We start from the raw sequence: 9861 nt of genomic DNA, 5'->3' as shown, positions 1-9861 counted from the left end.
TGAACTATCCCCTAGCTCCCTCGCTAGGGTCTTTAGCAAAAGCCCTTGGCCCATGAAGAAAGGAGACCTTGGAATGGAGATGTGGTTTCATGGCAGATGCTTTTTCTCTTAGAGAACAGAAGACTTGCTAACAGCTTTGGAAGAGTGAAGGCAAATCCTCTGTTGGTTTGTGGGTGGGAGATAAGGTGACCAGACAGCAAACATGAAAAATCAGGGGTGGGGGGTAATAGGAGCCTATATAAGAAAGCCCCAAATATCAGGACTGTCCCTATAAAATCAGGACATTTGATCACCCTAGTGGGAGATATTTGCCCCTAGCGTTATCTTGCTCATTCACAGTCAAGCCAGACCTTCCCTGCACTTGCTTCTCCCCCTGGCCTCAGGAACTGAAAGCAGTTACTGTCCCTCCTGTGCTCAATGCTACCACCCATGGAGGCAGCAGCCTGTGGGGAGTAGGGGAGGGAAGAGAGCTGGAGGCACAAGCCTCCTGTAGCAATTAGATCACTTCTTATAGACCATCAACATCTCCACCTTACTGTCAAACCCCCATCCCCGTCTCATGGCTGATCCAGAGGAAGCGAGCCTGCTCCTGTTACCATTACTGTTAGTGCAAGGGTTAGTAAGGGTGGGTTGTGCAGGTAAAGCCCTGATGATCTGAGGGGGGGGGTGTCAATCTGATTTTTTCAGATACTCCAGGGGAACCAATTTGGGACAATAAATCCTTTTAAGGAGCAATTTGGGATGTAAAGTCGGGTACCCCAGAGAAGGAAGCTTTGGTTGCCTGTGCTTAGCTCAGCCCCCAGGCGCTGATGGTTCTGGGCTGGCACCTGCTGCACAGGGGTAGTGTTTTCTCCTCATTCAGTGAGCAGGCCGAGGACTTATTTACCACCCTCTCTAGATACTGCACTAATTTCCTTCCCCCTATTGCTACAGCACTGACCCTACTGTCACTGCTCCCCACATGATCTTCACCTTAGCCCAGGGAGGTGGTATTAGCCACAAGGTAAAGCTAGCAAACAGACAGACACATGAAGGCCAACCTTGTCGAGGGTCCATTAACACCAAGAGCCTGACTTTGCAGCATATTTAGCACAGTATGGCCAGAGCCCAGCTTCATTTGCACTGTGAGTGCTCAGGAAGTTTAGCCCCAGCTGCTCCGGTTCAGTTTCAGTGTCTAGCATCCTGCCCCAGCCTTCCTCTAGAGGTAGGGAGAGAAGCTCCCTCCCACTGTGCCTAACGACCTGGGGAAGTCAAGGTGCCTGATTTGAAGCAACACGGGCTTGAGGGTGTGGCGCACACTGTTTTGAAATACAAGGGAGCAACTTGTGGCAAGCACGCTCTTAAAACAGAAGAAAAGTTTTGGGTGTCTTAAGAGCTACAGCAGCTCCTAGCTTATTTACACCCCAGCACACAGATTTAATGCTAATGCAAGACAGCGCTGCCCCAGCATTGCTGCTGCAGCTGGGGCACAGGCTATAACCACCTTGTTAGAGCAGGGAGGGAAATTTTGAAAAATGGCTTCTCACCAAGCAGCAGATTGGCCAATTGGCTCCAGCAACAAAGTTTAACTAGGACTCACATGACAGAAGCATCTGTTCTAGCTCATTCTCCCTTCTGGTCTGTACTAACAGAGGCAGAAGACAGACTCCTAATAGAGGACAGAGGCCCTGAGTGATGGAGGGATATTTACTCCAAGGAAGGGGTCTCTTACCAGTTTGCTTCCGCAACCTCACATGGGTCATGCTACATGGAGAAACTGAACATCAGGCCTAAGAACCTATATTGGCCCTGAGTAGGGTAGTGGCGTGAAGAACCCCGCTAGGTCAGTCAGCTACAATCTCCCACATCCCTGCATGTGGCTGCCTGCAGAGATCCTTGTTTGCCCCTTTAGATACAGGACCAGATCAAGTTTCTACAAAACTGCTTTAATCAGAACAGTTGGGGGTGGGGAGGGAGGAAGAGAAACAGGGTTCATTTCAAGTTACAGCAAAAAACCACCTGTGTTATTTCTACAGGCCGGAGTTAGAGGTTGCCATGTCCATGACACGCAGGTAGCAGTCTATCCTGGGAGGACAGGACATGGCTCTTTTCAAGTCAGCACCTTGGAGAGGGCAACGCTTTCCCAGCAGCAGGAGAACAGTGCATCCTTCAGAGTCGAAAGCCAGTCAAAGGAGGACTCTTCTGTTCCTCAAAAGCTTTTGCCAACAACAGATCTCCCTCTAGCCGCAATCCCAGACCGAGCTGCACTTTGGTACACAAGGCAGCATTCTGGCATTAAGGCGTCTTCTTGGGTTCAGAAGGAGTGACCGGACGAGCAAAACACCCCCCCCCCCTTTTCCAGTGCTTAGCAATTCCCAATTCAATCCCATCTTTTCAAACAGCTGTTGAAGGAAAAACAAAACTCCGGCAGCAGGTTCTTTAGCTTCATGCAACAAATGGTTTTAGAGTAAAACCAGGCCAGCCGAGTCCCTGAGAAAAAACACTCAACATTTCTTAACAGAAGCTGCCCTGGGGGGAGTCTTCGCCCAAGGTGAGAACACAGAGTCCATGGAGTCAGGCCTCAGCAGCCAGCAGGGGAAGGAGCAAAGAAATACACAGCTAGGAGGATGATGTAGACCATCACCAGCACTGTACCTGGGGGAGTGAGAACCACCGTCGTTAGGAGCTAGAGGGGTGGAATCACACTCAGCAGTGAACAAGATTTGGGAAGGTGGATTTTGCACTAGATGGAGCAGCTGCCAGTCTGCTCAGGACAGAATCTGGAAGTTCACACTGGGACAAGTGCTCCAGGTTGTGAAACTACACTGTAATCTCAAAGTTAAGGGACCGTTTAAGCCCACATTTGAGAGCCAGATAACAGTAGGTCGTGACAAAACCTTCTTTGGAGCAGCTTCCTGCGGGGATTGAGTCATCTACCAGTTAGAAGAATCCACTTTACTCCTGGATCTACCACTCCTGGGACAACAGATTTAAGTTCCAGTTACTGGGCCAGTTAATTGTGGACATCCATCACATCATGAATGATCAGATGGTCTGGAGCTTCTACTGAGGAGATTGGCATGAAGGAAAGGGCCTCTCTTGGCTCTGCTCCCAGGGTGGGATTGCAGTTAAGACTTTTTAACGTTAGAGCAAATCGGATATGGAGTCAGAGACAGACACGGGACACAGTGACGCCCCTTCTACACCGTCAATCCCTGTCCCTGAATGAGCCTGCTCAGGAAGCGTGGGAATGTTTGTGAGCAGCTATGGGAGGAGTTGGAGAGGATTAAAAAATTCTCAAGGGAGGAGAAGACTGGCCCATGTGGACGGTTACCTTGGAAGTAGTCGCACTTGCCATCCATGAAGATGTAGTTCATGAGAACCACGCTGAACATGCTGGAGTAGACATGGAGATCACTGAAGACAAGTATGAAACCTGTAGGCTGTGGAAAGTTAGAGAGCAGCTTTTAAACCCTGGGCATGTCAGCCACGATTATGCCCTGCAGGGACCGTCACAGTGACTTCAGAAAGCTTGTTCTGCCCATTAAGACAGTCCCAGTTCCTTACCCAGAGACTCTTGAAAGACTGTTCCACCCACTACTACACACTGTACCTGCAGCAGTGTGGATAAACAAGCCATGCACATAGTACAAAAACCCTCACAGGAAGCTTAGTATTTTAAAGTCAATGATCAGGATAAAAATGTATTAACCTGCCATGTTCCCAATCCCTGCTGGACAGGGGGACAGACGGTTTTTCGTCACTCTGGTTCACACGTATTAGCAAGAATCTCACCTGTCTCATCTGCTCCCCTTTAAAAAGCTAATGAGCATGTTGGATTAACTCCCTCACTGTCTGACTGTGCAGTCAACCCACTGCTTGGGACACTGAGGACTAGTGACTGGCTCTCCAAAACTCAGAGATGCTGGTGGGGGGGGACCCTGCCTACACCGTTCCTGCTCTAAAACTAGCATAGCTCAATCACACCATTTCTCCAGTACCCTTCGCCAACAGTAGCACAATGTTCCTATCCGAGTCACATTCTTAGGTGTGCAGTCGTCCCAAACCCCTGCAACCAGGGGTGCTTCCTCCTGCCCCAAAGCCCCAGTGGCCACAAGCAGAGTGGAGAAAACAGCAGTAACCATGAAGTCTGGCTCCAGCTCCATTACTTACGTAGAAGATAGTGAAGAGCACCAGGATGGGTATCTGCAACATGCAGACCTGGACAGCAATACAGCTCCCAATCTCAATACTATGGAGGAGGAGCAGAGACACCATAAATTAACCTGCACTCGAGGCTTCTAAACACAGCATTAGAGTTGTACCCCTCTCCAAGAGGCAGGGGTTAGACAGCCTGCAGAGCCCCCCGGAACATGATCCAGTGCAGGCACCTTGGTCCAAGAGTCACAGCACATGGCATTTCACGGACTGTCTCTTCCAACACCAGAACAGCACAGAGTTTTGCTGAAGTGTGATCTGAAAGTAACTTCTCGCAGAAGTGTTTAGAGCCCAGCGTGGAATAGGAGGATCCGTTTCGTTATATTGCACTCTGCCTGCACGCAGTAACACCGCTCACAAGTTTGAGGGGGCCCAGCTTTCAGGAAGGGGGCAGTGCGGTGTACCCTTGAGCAGAGCGGGAGGGGCATGTTAGATTTCAATAGGAAAAGAGCATTTTGGGGGGGATCCGTTTCCAACATGGGCTGCAGGCCAGGTAAATCCTGCCCTACGGATTCTAGTACGCTCAGTGACACCTTCCCACCAAGGGACCAGTACGAGATGCAGTGCACCAAGAAACACCTCTGGGGTCTGGCACATCCCCAGCAGCACCTTTCAGACTGGCCCTTCTCAGTGCATCTCCAGTTGCTGGGAGGGAGAGAGCTGAGATACTTCACCCTGGAGTTTGTACTGGGCCGTTTTAGACATTTAAGACTCTAGGAAGACTGGACCCTCTCTGCTTTAAATAACTTGGGACAAGGAGCAGATGGCTCCTTCCCCTAGATACCATCCTTAGAAGCCAAGACTATTACAGCGAGCAGTGGAGAGCCACCGACACCTCCCCATGGAAATCCACGGCTGGCTAACACCGGAGAGTCGCTTGGTGCGTCAGATGAAGTGATCCCCACGATCAAGTCCAGACAAGGGCAGCTCCTGGGTGAGCTAGAGCACTAGCCCGCATGTCCCAGCTGCTCAGATCATTAAAGGGAGTTTCCTGCTAGGGAACATGGTGACGAGTTCAGCATCTGCCCGTTTGCTCTAGTGGAAGCCACGGGCTAGGACTAGCCTCCGGCACCTCATGCCGGCTATTGCAGAAGCCCTGCCAGGTTCAGTGGACTCACTCACCTCAAGCTCAGGTTGTTCTGCAGGGCAAACTGGATTCCATTGACCAGCTCCGGGAGCTCGGGCACCATAGCCAGCACGGTCACCCCAATGAAATACTGCCAAGGAGAGCAAGAGAGAGTCAGCACAGAGCTAGCGAACGCCACAGCCCCGCCAGGGCTGCTCTCCATGGAGCAGTGAGCTCCCGTTACCTGTAACTATCCCTCACCCGTCCCTTCCTACAGAGACCGATTTCACAGCCTTTCAGAACATCAGCTCCTTGGGAGAGTCGCTATCCTAGAGCGGGTATAGAGCCAAAGCAAGAGGCCCCCCGGGGAACACGGCACAAAGTCGTGTCTCCATGGGGTTCTAGGGAGCATCCTCGCATGGCGAGTGCACCCTTCAGAAATGCATCCAACTGGGGGGGATACTACATGAACAATGGTGACGGGTTTGAGTCGTCCCCCCCCAGGGGTAAGAGCACAGACTGCCACCTCTAGGGGCTACTCCCCCCTCCCCACCTGGCAGTGCAGGCACTCTGGTACGGAAGAGAACGAGACATTCATGGAGGATGGGTCCATCAATGGCTACTAGCCAAGATAGTCAGGGATGCAACCCCAGGCTCTGGATGTCTAAGCCAGTGGTTCTCAACCTTTCCAGACTACTGTTGCTCCACCACCCATGGCGGAAGCCAGAGCCCCATCACCCGTGGCTGAAGCATGTAACTTAGCATTGCGGGGCCCTCTGTGGTGAGGCACCAGGCAACTGCCCTTCTTGCCACCCCCTAAGGCTGGCCCTGCAGTAGCGAACCCCCTAAATCTGTCCCTTGACTTGCCTGGGGGTTGCAACCCCCAGGTTGAGAAACACTGATCTAGAGGAATTGCTGTACCCCCGGAAGACCTCTGCGTACCCCCCAGAATAATAGAATATCAGGGTTGGAAGGGACCTCAGGAGGTCATCTAGTCCAACCCCCTGTTCAAGCAGGACCAACCCCAATTAACTCCAGCCAGGGCTTTGTCAAGGGCAGAGCCTTAAAAACCTCTAAGGATGGAGATTCCACCACCTCCCTAGGTAACCCATTCCAGTGCTTCACCACCATAGAATATCAGGGTTGGAAGGGATCTCAGGAGGTATCTAGTTGTACCCCTGGTTGAGAGCCATTGTCCTAAGCATCTGACTGCCAGAAGCTGGGAGTAGACACCAGGAGATGAAGCACTTGATGATTCCCTGTTCTGGTCATTCCCTCTGGGGCACCTGGCATTGGCCACGGTCAGAACACAGGATACGGGGCTAGGTGGACCATTGGTCTGACCCAGTCTGGCTGTTCTTATGACGAACTAGCCTTCCGAGTCTGACACAGCATTCGGTGCCCTAGCCCCATTCAAACCCAGTCACGTGGCTGAACTGCGTCAACTCTCCCGTGACTGAGCCAGAGGCTTCCCCTTCAGAAGTTCAGGTGTCAGCAACCCAGGATCACCTGTCAGGGAAGGGGCCAATGCAGGTGAGTGGAGACTGAGCCTCATGGGGGCCTCGTGAAAGGGAGCTTGAAAACCACCACAGTCCAGCTCTCTGCAGAGAGAGAACGTGTTGGTTAAGGCCTGTATTAGGCCAGTCTCTTCCTGCTAGTCACTAAGCAGCCCCAAATCCAAACCTACCATGGCGACACGGTTACATAGCCCATTGGCTGGGCATCTGGCAAGTTCTTAAACTGGGGCCATCGGGCTGGATCCCAAGGTAACGCCGTTCATCGTGAGATCGGCATCGGGCCCTAAAGCCTGCTCTGGGGTTTAGGTTTATCCCCATGTATTCCAATCCAGGCTTTACGGGGCTACTTCTCCACTCTGCTGTGGTTCCCTGCAGGGTGGCTGCAGCACCACAGGCCCGTGGACCTGGGCAGGCAGAAGGCTCCTTACCTGAGACACGGTGGAGTTAGTGAGGATGGGGCTGATGTGCTCCGTGGCTAGGTCAGCGCAGGCCGACATGCACAGGGTGGAGAGCAGGAGAATGATCAGAGCCCTGCAGCGGGACCAGTGGACCACGGCGCTGTGATGGTGACCGGGCACTAAAAGCAAGGAGGCATGTGAGCAGAGAGACCCCTAGGCACAGACCTGGGCTCAGCAATAGGGACAGGCCCCATCTACCCATCCCCACTCAACTGCTGCAGCCTCCTGATACGATCAGCTGCCTCTGGGTTGGTCCCTCCAGGGAAAGGGAGACATTACTGCCCAAGCTTTGGGTGGACACAGCTTTGCTCCCCAGGGGTCTCCAGTCTGGGGGTTAGAGCGCCTGAGTAATGCAGTGGGTGGGTGCAGGGACTTCCACAGCACTCCAGGGCCAGGTCCCACCCCCGCCTTGCGCACAGAGCCAGCAGCAAGGCCAGGAATAGAACCCAGGAGTCCTGGCTCCCAGTCCCCTGCTCTGGACAGCAGAGAGCACTGAATCCATCTTTCTGTGCTGGGCCAGAGGAAAGGTCAGCCCAGCGCTCTGGGCCGGCCGCGGCGGGGACTTACTGTGGCAGTCGCTGATGTGAATGTCGTAGATGTGCGAGTGAGTCTTCAGGGTGAAGAAGAGGCCGATGATGTAGGCAGCAGGAAGCACGAGGGACACCGTGTACACCAGGGGCCTGCAACACACCAGAGCTGCAGGGAGCTGGAAGGAGAACCCCCTACTTCCCCCCTCCCAGCAGCTCCTGGGAATTCACCTCTGGCCCTTCCCCAAGGGGGGCAGGGAGGGGTTTGCTGCCTTTGGCCAGGCTGGTTTTGGTCACTCTACGATGACTGGGGGCGGGGGTCACAGACTCACAGAATCTCAGGGTTGGAAGGGACCTCAGGAGGTATCTAGTCCAACCCCCTGCTCAAAGCAGGACCCATCCCCAACTAAGATGGGTGTTACTGTCTGTGCCCCCCCGGCTCAAGGTGCTCAATCCTCAGGGCTCTGGCAGCCCCCAAAGCCAGCTGCCTGCTAGAGGGTTTTTCCCACCTGATGTCAGCCAGAGCCCCCACCCCCCCTACCCCACTTCTCTCCACTAACCCTGTGTGTGCCTGGCCTTTTGCAGCCACCCAAGGGGATGCAGCGGGGGGGGGGGGATGTACCTCATCTCACACAAGGGCCCCCCAAGGGGGCTAAACCCACCCTCCCTAGCCAGGAGCCCTGCACTCTGAAGCAACTTGCTGGAGAAACCCAGGGTCAGAGTGGCAAGCGCTTTACACAAAGGAGCTGGCAGAGCAAGCAGCAGCCAACAGCTGAGCTCGGCCGTGGGGACGGAGACCTAGGAAGGATTAAACCTTCCTCTCCCACAACACATGGGAAAGCGGATTTGAGTGCCCTGTAAAGAGCCGCACCTCCCGATGGGAGCCGGAGACTTGGCCATTACATTAACCTCTCTATGCTGCTCTAGCATCAATGGAGCTGCAGAGATAATCGGGCCGCGTCGTGTCCATGGCTGATGGGACTTAGGGCCGGGGATTCAGCTAAGAGAGCAGCACGTGTTCCCAGACACTGGAGACAGTCATCCCAACCCACCTCCCAGGAGACAGGTATTAAGCCCATTTTACAGGTGATGAGACTGAGACTGCACAGCTAAGCCAGTGGCAGAGCCCAGATCAGCCCCTGCTGCTGTAGGGGAAGCTGGCTTGGCCCTTCAGGCAAGGCACCGAGAGAAGCATGAAAGCAATGCAGCTTGGAAGGTGCTTGGGCATCCCATTAGGGATCATAGCTCCCATGTGCTTCTTTAGTGGGGCCAGGGCTGATCCGCTATGTCCAAGCAACAGGACAGACGGTGAGGCACTTACTGGACGTGTTTGTAGTACAGGGTGCCATTGTTCTCCATCTGAAAAACAAGAACCACAGGACGGTTTGGTTGGTTCCAGTGACATTGATCTAGTCTCACGTGCTCACTGTAGGACGGTTTATGAATGGTGAGATGATACACCGAAGCCATAATCTCCACTCACCCCGTCTCCCTCCCCACAGATGCTAGGGAACAGCAGTTCGTTTGTCAGACTGGAGCAGAGCCCCATGCAGTGACCAGGAGAAATGAAGGTTACTTACCTGTAACTGGTTTCAGAGTAGCAGCCGTGTTAGTCTGTATCCGCAAAAAGAACAGGAGTACTTGTGGCACCTTAGAGACTAACACGGGTATTGGGGCATAAGCTTTCGTGGGCTACAGCCCACTTCATCGGATGCATAGACTGGAACATATGGTAAGAAACACACACACACACACACGGTGGAAGTTGCCCTACCAATTCTAAGAGGCTAATTAAGATGAGCTATTATCTGCAGGAGAAAAAGAAAACTTTTGTAGTGATAATCAAGATGGCCCATTCCAGATAGTTGACAAGAAGAGGGGAGGGATAGCTCAGTGGTTTGAACATTGGCCTGCTAAACCCAGGGTTGTGAGTTCAATCCTTGAGGGGGTCATTTGGGGAGCAGTCTCTGCTGAGGCAATCTGCATTTGTTCTCCCCAGCCAGATATAGGGCTACAGGACAAATGTTGAGGTAGAAACACCTCTGTGCACAAGGGGGTGGAATGAGCACCCCCTGCTTGCTGAGATGTTGCATTGG

At 53.1% G+C, this 9861-nt stretch overlaps 1 protein-coding gene across 1 annotated transcript in view; it reads right to left on the bottom strand.

Annotated features, from left to right (window-relative positions):
- Positions 1–1904: 1904 nt before the first annotated feature.
- The window catches only part of LOC120385073 (putative cation exchanger C521.04c), a 30856-nt gene continuing 22899 nt past the window's right edge, over positions 1905–9861 (bottom strand). Inside the window, exons 14-20 of the mRNA XM_039504221.1 lie at positions 9087–9124; positions 7806–7918; positions 7209–7357; positions 5320–5414; positions 4153–4231; positions 3314–3422; positions 1905–2634 (exon numbers count right to left, since the gene is read on the bottom strand). Of these exons, the coding sequence (XP_039360155.1) occupies positions 2561–2634; positions 3314–3422; positions 4153–4231; positions 5320–5414; positions 7209–7357; positions 7806–7918; positions 9087–9124 (657 nt within the window). The 3' untranslated portion in view covers positions 1905–2560. The remainder of the gene's footprint in view (positions 2635–3313; positions 3423–4152; positions 4232–5319; positions 5415–7208; positions 7358–7805; positions 7919–9086; positions 9125–9861) is intronic.

This window comes from Mauremys reevesii, linkage group 1, assembly GCF_016161935.1.
Source record: "Mauremys reevesii isolate NIE-2019 linkage group 1, ASM1616193v1, whole genome shotgun sequence".
NCBI classification, from domain to species: domain Eukaryota; kingdom Metazoa; phylum Chordata; order Testudines; family Geoemydidae; genus Mauremys; species Mauremys reevesii.
The sequence above is the reverse complement of the archived record's forward strand: the minus strand, read 5'-3'. Positions and strand labels throughout refer to the sequence as shown.